Source organism: Leuresthes tenuis, unplaced genomic scaffold (genome assembly GCF_036924035.1).
Source record: "Leuresthes tenuis unplaced genomic scaffold, fLeuTen1.0.hap1 SCAF_20, whole genome shotgun sequence".
NCBI classification, from domain to species: domain Eukaryota; kingdom Metazoa; phylum Chordata; class Actinopteri; order Atheriniformes; family Atherinopsidae; genus Leuresthes; species Leuresthes tenuis.
Genome location: NW_027325374.1, coordinates 22,386,821 through 22,405,490, shown reverse-complemented (window position 1 = coordinate 22,405,490; position 18,670 = coordinate 22,386,821). Strand labels below are relative to the sequence as shown.

Below are 18,670 nucleotides of genomic sequence, written 5' to 3'. Positions count from 1 at the left end.
AGAAAAACCCTAAACAAGGAATTTCAGATAATCAAGAAGTGAGACTTGGGAGAGCAAATAAAGATGAAGAACTGGAAACCGGAGGGTTTTCAACCTTTTTTATATTCCTGAAAAGTGATCCGACGGAAATTAATTGGTGATTTTGATAAATAAAATTACAACAATTATGTGCAAATATGCTTCAAATATAGGGCCCCAAGGGTGGATGAGGTCCGTCTGGAGTTCCTCAAGGCTCTGGATGTTGTAGGGCTGTCTTGGCTGACACGCCTCTGCAGCATCGCGTGGACATCTGGGACAGTGCCTCTGGACTGGCAGATCAGGGTGGTGGTACCCCTCTTTAAAAAGATGGGGTCAGCACCTCCCAATCTGAAACCATGGTCATCAACCGGAAATGGGTGGAATGCATTTGGGAACAAGATCCTTCTCCAAGTGGAGGAGTTCAAGTATCTCGAGGTCTTGTTCACGAGTGAGGGACGAATGGAACGGGAGATTGACAGGCGGATCGGTGCAGCATCCGTAGTTATGCAGGCTCTACACCGGCCCATAGTGGTGAAGAAGGAGCTGAGCCAGAAGGCAATGGTCTCGATTTACCAGTCAATCTACGTTCCTACTCTCACCTATGGTCACGAGCTGTCAGTAGTGACCAAAAAAACCGAGATCGCGAATACAAGTGGCCGAAATGGGCTTACTTCACAGGGTGTCTGGGCTCTCACTTAGAGATAGGGTGAGAAGCTCGGTCACCCGGGAGGGGCTCGGAGTACAGCCGCTGCTCCTTCGCATCGAGAGGAGTCAGATGAGGTGGCTCGGGCATCTGGTTAGGATGCCTCCTGGACGCCTCCCTATTGAGGTGTTCCAGGCACGTCCAACTGGGAGGAGACCCCGGGAAGACCCAGGACACGTTGGAGAGTCTATGTCTCTCGGCTGGCCTGAGAATGCCTCCCCTCAAGAGCTGGAGGAAGTGACCGGGGACACGGATGTCTGGGTTGCTCTGCTCGAGCTGTTACCCCAGTGACCTGGTCCCAGGAAAAGCGGCAGATGATGGATGGATAGATATACTTCAAATTACTATATACCATGATTTTATCCTTACACTTTCAATGCTGAAAGTGTGATGAGGGAATTTGTTACAGTCTAAAAAAAATACATATGACTAAGTTTTGGTTTGTTTAGAAATAAACCCTTTCTAAATAAAATTTTTTAAAAAAGAACTGTCTTACCCTGGCTCACTGTCTAACATCTGGCTGTAACAATTTCTCAAGAGTAAGGGCAGAAGTCAGCAGAAACAACTTTAGAGAAATAAATAACAGAAACCTGTGTGTAGTAAGTCTTTACTGCACATGACTGAAGCTGTTCCAGCCTTATCTGTGTATTGACCAGAAGACAAAGGAGTAAAGCTTAAAATGCAGTTGCCATTAACATGCCTTGCATATCTTCTGAGCACGTGCACAACCAGCCCATCAAACAAACATAATTTATGAAATCCTCCGGTAGCGCGCGTACTACACAGGCAAGTATGTGAGCCGTTACACTGAGAACGGAGACATTTGCTCACGTGATGTGAAACAGCAACTGTAATATCAGCCTAAGGGTTCTGTGATGTAAAATGGACTTGGCAGCAATTCAGAGCCAAACATAAATACACCAAATGCAATTTACACTCCTGTAATTGCTCAATTCACAAAGAGAACATCATCAGAAAAAAGGATGAGGAAAATTTTGATATTTTAAACAGTCCACTAAGTATGAAATTAGAAACCCACCGCAGTTACCATAGGTCTGGTCATCGAGAAAGCGATGCTTAAATATTAATGTGAATGAGGGAATGTAGCATGTTGTATTACAGTGGTCAATTAGACAAATATTGAATTAAAGCCATTATCTTATTTGTCTCCACATGAAAGCATAGAATTCAAAGATGCAAATTTATAAAATTCTAATTTCATGAAGGTTATGGAGTTTGGGGTTAAAATGTTTTGATTCAGTTCCATGATTATTTCTGAAAATACAATAAAATAAATACCTTGCTGCTTTTTGGATCCTATATAGACATCTTGCTAGGTCATCACAGGCAGTCTCCTATACTTCCAAGTCAGCTTTTCAAAAAGAAAAATATGGATTAGTCTTTCATGCACCAAACTTTCTTCTTACAATGAAACATCCAAGATTATGCTATTGAGCTAATCAAAAGTTTCTGATATACTGTCTTCACAATACATAAAACCGATTCGAAGGAACAATTATGTAAAATACACCTGTTGAGATTGCTCACTACGATTAATTGGTAGCATACTACCAGAAATACCAGGTGTACAAACAGTCCTGAATAAGTGTTGCTAAACCAGTAATTTAGAAAAAAAAAAACAAAAAAAAAAAAAACAACAACTTAGTATGCAATCAAGGCCTACTAAAACTGGCTGTGGTGCCTACTAAAGTGTTGCCTATGTATGCCAGCTGCTGTAGACTGTAAGCTGATAGTCAATTTTACAAATAATATTAACTAAAGTGGCTACATGAAATAACATACCGACTACTACTTCTGACTACCTCAATAAAAGAAGGGTAAGCTAATTCACTACAATGTGAAAAATTGCCATAATTTCATCAACTTACCAGTGAGCGTGCTTTGGAAATACTGGAAATGGTACTGCCTGCGTTTGGGACTATTAGTAGTGACCTGCCCCACGTGACATCCGCATTCTTTGATTTCTTCAGACTCAGAGAGTCGTAACTCTTTTTAAGTGGCACTGTGCAAGCCTGGAGGACCTTAACAATTCGCTTCTGCGTGATTAGAGTGAATTGATTACTAACATGTCACAACACTTACATGGGAACACTAACGTAGGAAAAAACGAAGCTCATGTTTGAGCTTGACACCAGGTCAGTAGCAAGCATGTTGCCATTTATATGCACATTATGATAATCCAAAGGTGTCCAGTTGAGAAATGCCTCTCCTGCAGATTTGTATTTAACTAGGAAGGTTTGGACAGAAAGCAGTGACAATGATCAAGGTCAGGAAGCGTTCCAGTGAATAGGAAACAAAATTAAATCAAAGTTGCAAGCAGCGATGATCAAGCCCGAGCACGTGCGTACGTCCTGGCCAAGTTTGAAGCTGTTGACATTAAATCTGTAGAGGAGTTTGATCATATGCGAGGTATGGAAAAAGGCAAAACGGCAGCAATTTGCATGTTCAACTCAAAATGGCCGACTTCCTGTGGACCTGGCATCATGACGCCAAGAGGCTTTTTTGTGCGCTTGGGCATGATGAAGACGTGTACCGAATTTCGTTTGGCTACGGGAAACTAAGCCCCACTTCACAACTATTTATTAACAGAAAAACAAAATTGATGAGTTTTGGGGCACGGGAAAGCACTGAAAAATGCAATCAAAGTGCAAAGAATAATAATAATAATAATAATAATAATAATACCTTGAACTGCAATAGGACTTCGCTGCCTTGCAGCTTGGGCCCGAATAATAACGCCTTGAATTACAATAGGGCTTAGCTGCCTTGTGCATACATTGTCCCATCTTCTCCAAACTTCAAAGGCTTGCCCTGGACTCTGCCCTGACTGCGTACATATGCGCATACTGACACTCAGCTATAGCGCCACCTGCTGGTGGTTGGAAACGTCACTCTGTTTCCACACCCCGCATATGATCGAGCTCCTCCTACAGATTTCATGGTTACGGTTTCACACTTGGTCTGATTACTTTTCAGCCATGGGGGATTAAAAGTTGTGATTAAATTTTCCAAAGTCTAAATGGTGTGTCCGTGGCCAGGCGCCTAAGATCGTGTGATGGCGTTTGTGGGTTGAAAGCCATATCATCATTGCAAGGTCATTAAGAACAGTAGCACTTGTGCTTTCTGTTAACCATGTTTCTGTCAGAAAAAGAAAATCTAAATTGTGTGACTTTATGAAGTCATTAACTAACAGTGGCTTATTGGACAGAGATCTAATAAGTAAAGATAACTTTGTGGAGTTTACACTGGTCTCTGTTGTATTCTGAGTTGTACGTGGTACCGTTAACAGATGAGATAGATTCACCCAGCAAGTTGATTGTTTTCGATTCCTCCTAAAACTTTTAATTCAAGCTCTCTTTTTCTGCCTCTTTTTGCTTTTATCTCTTGGTTTATAATATTTTATTCCTCGTTCCATATCTTCACAGGCAACCACATCAAAAGTGCCATGGTGAGGGCAGTATCTATTTTTTTTTTTCACGTTAAAATATTTTCTGGGTGCTTAGCACTGATTATTGTTGGAGTTAAATTTATTGCTTCATCTGGTTACTTCCTCCTTTTTTAATCGATTAGCCCTCGAAATGAGCTATTTAGTTTAGTCACACTTGATTGTTCTGAACTGAGAAGATTGAACCAAGGTAGCGTTAAAAAAAAAAAAAAAAGACAAAAAAGGAAACCCTTGGATCCCTATGCTAAAGCTCACACTAATGCTAGCTTGATACTAGGCTAAGATAACTTAGATGCTGCCAACTATGCCTAATTTAGCATGTTGCTATTGTAGGGTTGTCACCCGTCCCGTAAATGTCGCGTTAAATGTTGGTTCAATATAGGATTTGTTCCGCATTTTGAAAAATATCACATGAAAAGGCCGACAAAATTGTTGTGGCGGGATTGTTAAATGTATGGGCGGGATTTGTGAAGGACTTCCGGTCCTCTGTTCCTGGCTTCCTGTGGGTGGTGCTGTCACCAACAGCACATGTCCACACTGACGACCCCGTACGTATGTAAAGAATATCGTGTGTGGCTGGAGCTAAAGTGGCGCCCCTATGAATTTTCAAAAACTGCTCATAATGTCTTCTTATACATGGGTTTCTTACAACCTGCTCCACACTTGAAGAACAGCTGTGCGATGCGCATCCGCCGGCGTCCAACGCCTTCTCCAACGTGCACATGTGCTCGGGCCCGATCAACACTGCTTGCAGCTTTAATTAGGGCCCGAGCTGCAAGGCAGCGAAGCCCTATTGTTCTTCAAGGCGTTATTCTTATCATTATTATTCTTTGCACTTTGATAAAAAATTTTCGGTGCTTTCCCGTGCCCCAAAATTCAATTTTGTCATGCGCTTCAGGCCTGGTGCACCATTTTGTTTTACTGTAGTTGTGTCATAATTGCTCTGTAGCTCCCCCTAGAAAATGAATAAATATCTGTGACGTGGGACTTACTATTGCGCAGGTGGACGAAATTCGGTACACGCCTTTGTCATGCCCAGGCGCACAAAAAAAGCCTCTTGACGTCATGTTGCCAGGTCCACAGGAATTCGGCCATTTTGATTGGAACATGCAAATTGCCTCTGTTATGCATGTATCCACACCTCGCATACGATTAAACTCCTTCTACAGATTTAATGGTAACGGCTTCAAACTTGGTCTGGCTAATCATCAGCTATGGCGGATTAAAAGTTAGGAGAATCTTTTCCGCAGTCTGAAGGTTGTGGCCATGGCAGACCCTCAAACTGATTGATGCCTCACGAATGCTCAAAAACAGCTGAAAAGATCATTAAGCGCATGAAGATGTTCAGGAAAAAGCCAGAGGTCTCCAGCAAAGAAAAGCAACATCAATATCTATTCAAGTTTTATCTCTTTCTTTGTTGCTTTTATTCTAAATTTTTGTGGCTGTGGGTGGCAACAATGGGAATGTTCATTAGCTAGGAGTTTCTTCCATTGTTGTAATTACTGTGCTTTCATAATTTATCTATGCTCTGTTAGTAAGCAGTTATTTTGCTACTGCCAGTGCTGTTGCTGTTTCTTCTTCAACTTCTATTTATTACAGCTCACGTGTCATCTAGTAAGTGATATTACAAGAAAGTCCAATCTCTCCCTGGTAGTTTCATTGGTTGTATAGGATGTACCAGCAACAAAGAGACATTTTTCTGGTTAGTCAAAGGTATTAGTTAATCAAAATGATTACATGACTGTAGCTGAAAGTATTAGGTTTTTAAGTTTGTATTTATTTTTACAAAAAGCAAACGGATTCAGATTAAATGGTAAATGGACTTGTACTTGTATAGCGCTTTTCTAGTCTAGCTGACCACTCAAAGCGCTTCACTACATGCCGCATTCACCCCACTCACACACATTCATACAGCACGTCTTAGGATATAACTACGTGCTTTGTAAGCATTCACACACATTCATATACACTGGGTATGATACACTGGGGGAGCAACGTGGGGTTCAGTGTCTTGCCCAAGGACGCTTCGACATGTATCCTGGGGAAGCCAGAGTCGAACCACCGACCTTCCGATTGGTGGGCGACTGCTCTTCCTCCTGTTGGTCAAGGGGTGCATAGACCAGAATGTATTTGTGATTGCAAAGTTTTTCTTGCAGGCCTGTGGTTTTCTGCAGGTGCCAACAGGGGACCTAGGGCTACTCCCACACCTCTCAATACCGGCACTAAAGCTAAAGGGAGTAACTCTCTTCGTGATTCGAGGACCACAGGTTCATCTGTGTGAAAGTTTGAAGTTGACAGTTGTCGTTTCCTCTAAACAGCTCGTTAACAAACTTGCTTGTTGACTCAAGCTGAAATGAACATCCACACAACATGATGCATCATTGTATGCTATGTTAATCAACACAATTATGTAATCAAGGGTGCTGACATGCTCTTGCAATCTTCGTCACATATGATGAATGTGTGATGAGGTGACTCCCGTCTGCCACATTGACAAATTACCCTTTGTGACAAGGAATATCCCAGTCAGGAAGTGGTCCAGACCAACAAACTTTTTATATACATCGTATCGGTAACTGGATACACCTTAACTCACAATCACTGTCATGTTATATCAACCATCTCTCCACTGACGCTCAGCTCAAAACTCCAGACCTGCAATTCCCAATGTCTAAACTGAACCTCAAGTTTCCGTTGCACAGGAAATGCACTAGAACTATCCAACTATCCATGTAACCCCACATCCCAAAGCAACACATAAGTTGCTGTCTGAATAGTAACAAGCACAAAAGAACAAGCAACAGCACCTTATGCACTCAGTACATAGCACCTAAAGTGTGCACAGTTCTAGAAAAATGTGGACATGTCCCAGATTTAAACAGCAGTGGTCGCATACATAGTAGGCATGCATGTTAAACTGTCTGGTTTAACATCATAACATAACATAACATAAATTAACCTTATCCTACAAGCATTAAAACATGCTTCCCCTGCTGGAACAGAAGACTTATCAGAAGAGAACCTTTTAAAAGTCATGAAAACACTGTCATTATAACATGAAGTTAACACTTCGATAGCAACAAACTCCAGGTCAATTTTTCTCAGTCAAAAGTCCTTGCATGTCCAGCTAGGCCAAGTACTAGTAAAAGCAAACTGCAACAGTTTAGCTAAGGTTATCACAATGTGATCAAACATGCACTGCACAGCAACATCAAGCCAATGACCTTGTACCAAACAAAACTAGTTCCCTCCAGATCACAAACTGTGAAGGCAGTAACAAGAGATGCAAGCCACCACACCTTCCCATAGTCAGTCCTGAATCGCTTGGCCTGAAGCTTAGGTTTTAAAGTTTCCTTATTTTTTCAGACCATTTTTTCAACACTTCATAGAAATTAAAACAAAATAGTATCATAACAGTTTAATGATAATTGGAAAAGTTGGGGGGGGGGGGGGGGGGGGGGGCAAACAGGCATCTGCATGCACCTGACCTGAGAAGCTTCTTCCTGTTGCCAGTATGGTACCAAAGAAGAATCCAGCCTTGGAAGATTTTGAAGAAATCAGGAAATCATTGGGTTGTCTTTCTGGGGAAACCTCTGCCATCTGACTCCAGTCGATTTTGGACTTCTTAACGATGAAAAGGATAAACGGATCGCTGTTCTGGAAAACCAAGTGGCAGACTTGGAACAATATACCAGGATGAACTATGTAATCATCACCGGATTGCGAGTCCAGCCCCGTTCTCACGCTGGCGTGGTGGCAGGGTCCTGTCCAGCTGGTGAGCCATCACCTGGCATGACTGACTCCATGGAGGAAGGGGTGGCCTCTTTGCTCTTGTCCAAGAGGATAAAGCTGGACTGTGACAACGTGGAAGTGTGCCACCCGCTCCAGAGAAGAGGTAACAATGATAAACCAGCCATTATTATGCGATTTAGTAACCGGAAACAAATCTGCTCTGCTAAAACGGGGCAGGTTCCTAAAAGGGTCAGACATCTTCATTAACAAGCACCTGACCAAGAAGAACGCTGACATTGCGAGGAAGGTCCGGTTCCTGAGGAAGCAGAAGAAGATCCAGTCTACGTGGACCACAAACTGTATGGTCTTCATGAAGTTAAACGGAACACCAGAGGAGGCGAAGGTTCTGGTTGTTCAGGACATCACGGAGCTGGACAAATACGATTGAACTCTTTGAGGATAATTTGGATCACAGATGATATCACGCACGACTCACTGTCACCATGTCACAAGTTGCAGGTACTGTTTCCTCATCATTTATGAACACAACGCTAACTCCTACGACTGTTAGTGCCGATAACCCGGAACTGAAAACATTCAACTATACGGACGACAAATGTCAGGACATGGAAGATTATGTGGACCCAGATCATAACTTCTTCAATGACATTGTTGATAACTGCTGCCTCTATACAACAGGACAGTTAAAGTAGACAAACTCTCAATCATACATTTCAACAGCAGAAGTTTATATGCAAACTATATAGAGATTTCACAAAGCATAGATCATTGGAGGTAGAGAATAAATCGAATAAATATAAAAAAATATAAGAAAAAATTAACTGCTATTTTAAGAATAGCTAAACAGAATTATTACAGTAAATTATTAGATAGAAATAAGAAAACTATCAAAGGGATTTGGAATGCATTAAATAATATTATCAAGAAAAAATATTTTTACAAATAATGACGACAATTTTGAGGACAGTAAAGATGTGGTTCATAATTTCAAAAAATATTTTGTAAGTGTGGGACCTAAACTGGCAAAAAAAAATAAATCCCTGATCGTACAACAGCTGGAGCTCTGAATAAAACATTAATCAGCAGAAATTCTCAATGTTTCTCACTGCAGTGGGAAAAAGAAATTTAGGATATTGTCAGTAAATGTAAAAATAAAAAGGTCAACTGACTGATGGCATTGACATGACAAAAATTAAGAAGGTAATTGAGGAATTTACTCAGCCTCTGACTGACATCTGTAATCTGTCATTTCAAGTGGGTAAATTTCCATAAAAGATGAAAATTGCAAAAGTCATTCCACTTTACAAATCTGGGGACAGACATTTCACAAATTATAGGCCCGTTTCTCTAATTCCACAGTTTTGGCAAAATGATTTGTGGGTAGATTGGATACATTCATTAATAAATAGAAATTACTTTCTGAAAGTCAGTATGGATTTAGATCACAAAGATCCAAAACAATGGCAGTCCTTGAATTAATAGAAGAAGACACCAGCTCCTTTAACAAAAAGAATCTGCAGTTGGTGTATCTATTGATCTCAAAAAAAGCATTTGACACAATATATCTAAGCTAATCTTCTTCAAAGGGAAGATTCTCATATATTCCCTACGAGAATGGAATGTTGAAATGTATTATTGTAGTAAAGGTACCATGCAATCAATGCAAAATTCTAGCCTTCAGCCCTGTCTTGAGACCTCAGGATAAAAAAAAATTGAAGTTACTTGTGGCACGACCAGTTCAAAGTTGCCTGCTCTTTCTTGTCTTGCTTTTTTTTTTTTTGCTTTTTATGCAGTGATTTCAGTGTATACTGATTTTAATTGGTTATTCCCCATTTTAATTTAGATTTTTTTTGGCCATCAAAAATATTGACAATTGACAATAAGCCAGAGCCACCATTCTGGGTTGATAAGCAAAGGCTTCAGTAGTAGTTAAGGAATAAATAGAGTTTTCTTTACAAAGCTGTTTCTCCCTTGAGAGAATGACCAAAAAAAACTAAACAAACAAACTATGGAGCAGATTAATATCGAAGGTTTTATCTTTTCAATAACATGCTACCCCATCTTCTCATATGCAAATGCTGAACTCAGCAACCAAACTAACCTGCTTCTTATCCTGTGTGTCCATGGCAACAACTCCACATGCTCTGCTCCTCAACAGGCCAGTGCAAACTAGCACAGACCTGTCAGTGCCACCCTGCAACTTCCAAATGTTACGTGGATACTCCCAACATAAAACTCTCAGCCGGATCCCACTGAACCCACCACCTGTCAAGGCTACACATTAAGTGGCTCAGATACAGACAGCAGAAGCTGGAGAAGGCAGCACGATAACACCTCTTGCCCTGCTATCTCAGCCAGTGGACACACTGACACCTGCAGACACCAACGAAGATGAAGGGCACTCTGGGATATGGTGCTCTTGTTTGGAGAATTTATTGCTGCACAGAGATCCTCTTCAGGGCAACCATGTAGACGTCTGTGGACAAATGACAAATTACATGAAAAAAAAATAATGGTATCGCGATAACTTAACATTTAAATGAACCCTGTTTATAATTAGCATCAATGCTTTTATTTTGTATGATGTCAGCAAGAAAACTCAATGTAAACATAAGAGCTGTATGGAAAAGTACCGTATTTTCCTATAAGACTATAAGTCCCCCCCCCAAATAGTTTAGCTGGTCCTGCGATTTATAGTAAGGTGTGACTTATATATCAAATTATAAATAATTGAACATGTTTTTAAACGTTAATTCATAATGACTGACATGAAACAAGGAGCAAACATTGCCATCTACAGTTGCAAGAGAACACTCTTGTGAACACAGGCTTGTGACAATTATCTGCTGCTCCTGTACCACTGAAAAAATTAAGTGAAACATTAACTTAAAGACTACTGAGAAAGAAAATCCTATTCAGCAGATTACAAACTGTAGGTGGTAAAATATGTAGCCGAAAATGGTAATTGAGCAGCAGAAAGAAAGTTTGGAGTGAGTGAGAAACTTTTGAGGGACTGGTGAAAAGCAGAGGTTAATCTTACTGCAATGAAGAAAACAAAGAAAGCTAATCACGGGCTGAAAGCAAGATGACCAGAGTTGGAGGAACGAATCCACAGGTGGGTGTTTGAACAACGTACTTTCCAGAAGAGGCTTGTTAACGGTGCAGTTACGTCTCCAAGCTACTTGCCAAGGAGATGAATACAAATTACTTTTCAGACGGGGCTTCTTGGTGTTACCGCTTTGTGCGACGCAAACGCCTCTCTATCAGAGTATGGACAACCGTGTGTCAGAAACAGCCAGCAGACTTCCAAGCCAAAGTCAACAGTTTCCGTGAGTTCATTGAAAAATCAGGTAACTGGACACAACGTGTCACCGGATCTTAGCATCAAGATGGACGAGATCCCCCTCACGTTTGAGATCCCCATGGGCCGAAGTGCTATTGTGTAGCTGAATAATTTGCCTTTCAAGATTTAATGTCTGTTCTTGGATTTTGTGAAATAAATGGGACTTATAGTCCGGTGCGACTTAATTTTTTTTCCTCTTCATGACATATTTTTTGACTGATGCGACCTAGACACCTAGCTGACACACTGACTGCATAGTAAGACTGTCAGATCAATCCTCTTTAAATAAATACATTTTCATTACAGAAAAAGCATTGGTTCTGTTCATGATCATTTCTATTTAGATAATTTCATTAGATTTCTATTTAAGTATGAAACTGAATTAACTGTGGGGAGCTCACGAAAAAAAAAAAAAAAATTATACTTTTCCCATTGATGCATATCTCAATGGGTTCCAAAAAAGGCGATGTTACAACTTGACTCTTTGGGCCATAACATACAGAGAATGACAAATTTGCTTAATATGATGAGGGTTTTATTGAATATTTAAAAATGTAAAAATCCACGGGAAGCACGACAAAAACTGAGCTGCACCTCTCAAATGTTGCTTTTTAAAGTTATGAAAGAATCCTTGAAGGCCAGGTTTCCAAGATTCCATATCATAGTATCTCAATAGAATTGTACAGATATGAATGATCCCTTGAAGAACATAATCCTTTATTCTCTGAAATTTCAAGGATGATTCACTGTATACCTTGCTGTTCCCAAATCACCCACAATCCTATGAGCGTATGATAAGAGAATGTAGGGAAAAGATGCACCAAGGTTGGCAAAAAATGCAAAGAAAGTTGTTTGTTTTCACATTATTCGTTGCGGCAGTCAAGTTATTAACAGTCGGTTTCATCAAATGACAGCGAAGTATAAAGTGCCAGTATGAATGGCTGTTAAGTAGTCAACTGACTGAAAATATCAACATTAACACTGCACAGTCAACTATTAAGAATATAATCAACGTGGATCTGCTATAGTCATAAAATAGATTTGAAAGCTGTTTAGGACTTAGCGCTACTTACAATCTTTATAGATTTGAAATAGTGCAACATGTCAATGCACATAACACAGTCAAAATTAAAAGATTGTGGGAACTTCAAGTTAACGTGCTTCTGACATATTAAAAAAGAAACATCGCAATCCATGTTTGTTGTATCGTGTATGTTCGCATTACAAGCACTAGCTAAAAAAAAAATTAAAAAAAAATTCAAGACAAGTTGGCTAGCATAACAGCTGAAAGCCACCTTCCCATTATGTTAAATGCATACGCTAACAACAGCGAGGCTTCGAACAATCTCGTTTTATAGTGATGTAATTGGCGATGTCTGTAAGGACTCACCTTTCGGTTGTCTAGTTCAATGTTGACATCTTCTCAAGAGTATATAATAAAATATTTAAGTATAGACAGCTTGTATGAGTTCGTAGTAGAGCAGCCATATTGGAGAGCGCGGTTTCTTTTTTTTCCTGTTGATGATAGGGCAGTAGCAAACTATGCTGTGCATAACCGCCACCCTTTGGCCTGGAGTATTTATTGCAAGAGCCTACAAACATCAAGTCCAAATATATGTGTGTAATATATACACACACACACTTTGTGGGGAAAAAAAAGGGGGGGGGGGGTGTCATTTTGAGAAACGTTTTATTCTGAAAAATTACCAGTGTGAAAACTGTTGATTCTTGTGTAGATAAACCTTACACTAGGCTACATAATGTAGGCCTATTTTGAACGTGAACTTAACCACTGCGTTTGCAGAAATATTTTCTCAAAATGTTGTTTTTAAATTTGTCAAATAAAACTAAAATTTTAAATTATTTCCCGATATCAGTTCAACAGAAAACATGAAGTACCACAAAGTGCTGTCAAGATGTTTGTTTGTTTTTTTATTGGTTAAATCAGATAGTCATGTCAGACTATGAAAACAGTATCTATTTTTTGTTGTGGTCCTGTAAAATATGACGATATGCTGCTTTGGATTCTTTTCATTTTTTCTCCATTTGATTTAAGCTTTTGTTTTGGCGCGGATGACGCAGACAAGAAGTTGGACTTCAAAATAAAACTGCTTTCTGCGAGCGTGATGCCACCAACTCGCTCCCGGTAGATCAAAATCAAATCGCACCCTGTGTACACATATGTATGTAACCCAGGTCCCATGTAGTTAAAATAGAACTGGAGTGGTTAATACAATGAGACTGTGCCTGGGCTTGTTGTAGGGAAATACAACTGTTCTATTTGAACTACATCGGACCTGGGTTACATAAATGGAGGCACCTGGGATTTATTAAACATAAACTGGAATTTAAAAATACAGAGTCAAATAAATTAGACATTGTAAAAGTAACTAGACCCCACAACTTTAGAGCATTAGTATAAAAGTAACGAGCAAACAGTAACTAAAAGTAGTAAAGTCATTGCAGAAATGGCAGGCCAAACAAGCAGTCCATCACAACGTGAGCTAATTAACTGGTGCAAAGGAGAAGCATTAGATTTAAACCATGCCCTCCTGTTACATGGAGTGCCTGAAGATATTTCAAGAGGAGACGTTGAAGAAACAGCAGGGACCATCAAAGCCTTGGGAAAAGTCAGAGTTAGAGGCAAAATGTTCCACCCTCAACAACAATCAGTGATGGTGTTATGAGAGTGTCGTGAAGAGATTGATCCCATCTGAGATAATAAGTGGAGGAAGTGGTTGGAAAACTGTCTTTTACACAGAGCCTCAGCTTGATAACTTTGAAGAGAAGCTCCTTACCTTTTTGCAGAGTGAGGGGAGAACCTTAGAGATCATTCAAGGTCTATGTTCCCCCACCAATGAGGGTAACAGCAACCCTGAAGACATCATCCGTGCAGTCTGTGATGTTATGAGCAGAACAAACAACCTGACAGTCACCCATACGGACGTCTGCGGACATTCTGCGGGGTCAGTCCCACCCCGGCTGGAGAAGAGACCCTAGACAACTGGCTGGAGCTAATACTAAAAAAAGAGAGCGTTTGATAATGTGGCTCAGTTTGAATAATATGTTCTCGCGTTGGTGAGAGCGAGAGAGACTGTTTCCATCTGATGGCCCTGCGGTTTTGTCCAGTCCAGTCCTTCTGTGCTGCGTTTTCTTCCTTTGGGACCACTGCCATTTTTTTCCAGGCCCATCGCACCCAAGCAACGAGCAGGCCCACCCAGACTGGTTAACCCATGGTCAGAAAGTCCTGATCATTCTGTCAGAAACCGGCAGGACACAGGCACAGGATCAATTTCAAATTAAGATAATTTATTATATAAACTTCCTTAACAAGTCTCCGGACAGAGATATAAACACTATGAAAATTACTAAGGCTCTGATCACTACAACTATAGAAGCGTCAGATGCCAGTATAAAACCTAATCAAAAGAAACAGTCTCTCCACTATAGGAGGAAAACGAAAGGTCTACGAAAAAATTAATATTTAAAATTTGACCACTCTTAGCAAGAGGTGAAACAAAGAAAACTCTCCTAATGGAGGAACTATAGAATATATCAAAAACAAAAATCAAGCATCCACTCCTATCACAGAGGAGCTATGAAACATTACAACAAAAATCTCTCAAAAGGAGGAAACCAAAAACGACTATGAAAATGAGTCAAAGCTAAACTGTGAAACTACACAAACATTAACCAAAAGAAAAACTCTGAAGGAGAAACGTTCGACTTCAGCGAATAAACAAGGAATCAAAATATCGAATACCACAATGGTCAGGAATCTGGAACACAAGGAATTTCGGAAGCTAGGATGAGGACTGTTAGGTACAACACACTGGCAATGAGACAAAGGATCTGGACCTGGTTCTGACCAGGAGATGCTCGCAAGATTTCGGTGCGGAAGGATAGTTTGGTGGAGTGCGGTAAATTCAAAAACAACACGAGAGGAAAAAAGTGAAATAAGGAGTGTTTAACATCATCACTAGAGTGTAGAAGGTAGGTAGAAAAGTAACTTACGGAGAGTAGAGTGGGGGATATCGGCCGACGGCCTGTACAGGTCCGGTAGCGATATCCAAGCGCTACTTTTGGTAAGCGGGTGTAAAATGGAGGGGGATAAAGAGAGCTGTAACAATACGGAGATGAGTGAAGAGGAGTTTGAGATTGATAAAGAGGGTGGTGAGTGGGAGCAAGTAGGGAGAGGAGGAAGGGGTAAAGGGGAAAGTGGGAGAAAGAGAAAGAAAGAAGATAAAGATGGCGTAGAAGACACGGAGAGTGAGGGACAGGAAGATGAGGAAAGGAATAGGAAGTAAGGGAAACCTTAATGTTGTAGTGAGATTTGAAGGTGAAGGGGGAGTTAAAAAAATGGATCCATTAAAAATTACAAAAATAATCAGAACACAAGTAGGAGAAGTCAAATACGCTAAAGTGTTAGGAGAACACAGATACACAAGTGGAAAAAGCTCGGAAAATGGTGAGTGTAGGAAAAATGAAAGTTACAAAAACGGTGAGAGTTGGAGAGCAGAGAAGTTTTGGATGTAAGGGAGTGATAACAGGGGTTCCCCTTGGAATCAGTATGAAAGTTGTAATAGAAAACATGAGAGTAAGAAATACAACAGTTAAAGATGTTAAAAGAATGACAAGAGGACCAGAGAAAAAAGAATCAGAAACAGTGGTTATAGAGTTCGATGCAAAAACTATCCCAAAAGAAATTTATTTTGGATTTGTAAAGTATAGTGTTAGAGAATTTGTCCCAAAACCAATGAGGTGCTTTAACTGTCAAGAGTACGGACATATTGCTAGCAGGTGCACAGGGAAAAGAAGGTGTGCAAGGTGTGGAGGGGACCATGAATATGGGAAATGTGGGACAGGTGTGAAACCAAAATGCTGTAACTGTGGAGGAGAACATAGTGTAGCATACTGGGGATGTGAGGTTATGAAGAAAGAGATAACAGTGCAGTGGATGAAAGTGAATGAGAAAATATCGTATGCTGAAGCTGCCAGGAGAGCAGGAAAGGAGAATGATAAGCAGAAGCATAGAGAGAAACAAGTGGTGACGGATATTGGGCAAGAAATTGAAAAGAAAATGGTGGAGGAGAAAAAAAGATTGGTGACATTTGTAGTAGGGGTCATAAATGCGACTGCAGATGTTAAATCTAAAACCGAAAGAATCATACAGATCATAGTCAAAGCAGCAGTACATCATCTGGGTATGAGAGGGATACGATGGGAAGAAGTGAGAGACGAGTTAAGTGTTCAGGCCAGTCAAGATTCTTCATGTATTGGATAGTATTAATAATAATGATAATCCTTCAATGGAATGCAAGAAGTCTAATTGCTAATGGTCAGGAATTTAAACAATTCATATATAGTCAGCAGGAAAAACCAGACATATTGTGCATACAGGAATCATGGTTAAAATCAAATTTAGATTTTATTATCACAGGATACATGGCAGTCAGAAGGGACAGGGAAGAAGGGGTAGGAGGTGGGTGTGTCACGTTTGTTAAAGAGGGCATTCCTTACAGGGTTATCGATATTGGAGTTGAGATGGAGAATATTATAATAGAAATATGGATAGGGAAGAGAAAGTTGGCTATAATAAATTTTTATAACCCATGCAGGAAGTTGGATATAAAGAAACTGGAAGAAATGGGGGGCAAGAGCAATGGAAATACAGTGTGGTGTGGAGATTTTAATGCTCATAATACATTGTGGGGGAGTGAGAAAAATGACAGTAATGGAGAAATAGTAGAAGAAATGTTAGATGGACAGAATCTGGTTTGTGTGAATGATGGAAGAGGGACAAGGATAGATGTAAATACTGGGAAGGAGTCGGCTATAGACCTAATGATAGTGACCAATGTATTAGCACCACTGTGTGACTGGAATGTGTATCAAAAAGGGACCATAGGAAGTGATCACTACCCTATATATAATAAAATAAATATAGAGACAGTACAGGACACGGAGAGAGTAGGGGGAAGATGGATCTTAGAAAAAGCAAATTGGATAGAGTTTACAAAGGAAAGTGAAAAAAATCTGGATCGGTGAGTGATAACATGGAGGTGGAAATGATGGCGAGGGACATAAAGCAGGGGATTATATCAGCAGCAAACAGATATATACCTAAAAGTTCAGGGAGAAAGAAAAACAAGTTAGTACCATGGTGGGATGAAAAATGTAAACAAGCAATAAAAAGTAGAAATAAAGCGTTTAAATTAGTTAAAAGATACCATAACTTTCAACATTTGATTCAATATAAGCAAGCGCAAGCAATGGTAAGGAAAACAATAAGACAAGCAAAGAGGTCGTATTGGAGGAAATTCTGTGGATCTATTGGGAACAAAACTAAGATAGGAGAAGTATGGGGAATGTTGAGGAAAATGGGTGGGGATAGGAAGGATTGGACTTATCCAGTCCTGAGTTCTGGAGAGGAAGTGGCTATAACTAATAAAGAAAAGGCGGAATTAATGGTTAAAACTTTTGTTGCGGTGCACAGTTCAAATAATTTAACTGAGGAGGGAAGAAATGGAAGGAAGAAAAAGAGAGACGAAAACAGGGAGGTGTTAATAAGAAAAGAAAGTAGAGAAAACGAATTAGATGTACCATTTACAATTAGAGAAATGAAACGAGCAATAGAGAATACAAGAAGGAGTGCGTCAGGCAAAGATGGGATATGTTACACTATGATCAAACATTTAAGTGAGGGGGGATTAACAAAGATATTAACATTATTCAATAAAGTCTGGAAAGAGGGGAAAGTACCACGAAGTTGGAAGGAGGCAATAATAGTACCAATTAGGAAGCCGGGGAAAGATCATAGTAAGACAATAAATTACAGGCCCAGAGCACTAACATCCCATATAGGTAAGATAATGGAAAGAATGATAAATGAAAGAATGATGTATTATATAGAAATAAGGGGATTGGTAACTAGACATCAGAGTGGGTTTAGAAGAGGTCGGAGAACTATGGATCCAGCAGTATGCATTGAAGACGATATAAGAAAAGCACAAGTAAATAGAGAAACAGTGGCAGCAGTGTTTTTTGATGTGGAAAAGGCATATGACATGTTGTGGAGAGAGGGATTGCTAATTAAAATGCATCGAATGGGAATTGAGGGAAACATGTTTAACTGGACTATGGATTTTTTAAGTGAAAGAGTTATACAAGTTAAAATAGGGTCGGAGGTGTCAGAGAGCTATGTGGTAGAGAATGGTACACCGCAGGGGAGTGTGATAAGTTCAACGTTGTTTACAATAATGATAAACGATATATTCGACAGTATACCAGCAGGAATGGGAAGATCTTTGTTTGCAGATGATGGGGCATTGTGGAAGAGGGGAGGCAACATAGATCACATAGTTAAGAAACTACAGGAAGGGATAGA

The 18,670-nt window shown here is 40.0% G+C and overlaps 1 protein-coding gene across 2 annotated transcripts in view; it reads right to left on the bottom strand.

The window, feature by feature from the left end:
* Positions 1-12,786, bottom strand: part of tmem94 (transmembrane protein 94) — an 85,947-nt gene extending 73,161 nt beyond the window's left edge. Inside the window, exons 1-2 of one of the 2 annotated variants that reach the window (XM_072373581.1) lie at positions 12,674-12,786; positions 10,042-10,416 (exon numbers count right to left, since the gene is read on the bottom strand). In XM_072373581.1, coding sequence (XP_072229682.1) covers positions 10,042-10,065 — 24 coding nt within the window. In that variant the 5' untranslated portion in view covers positions 10,066-10,416; positions 12,674-12,786. The remainder of the gene's footprint in view (positions 1-10,041; positions 10,417-12,673) is intronic. The other variant, XM_072373582.1, reaches the window with a different exon arrangement.
* Positions 12,787-18,670: the final 5,884 nt, after the last annotated feature.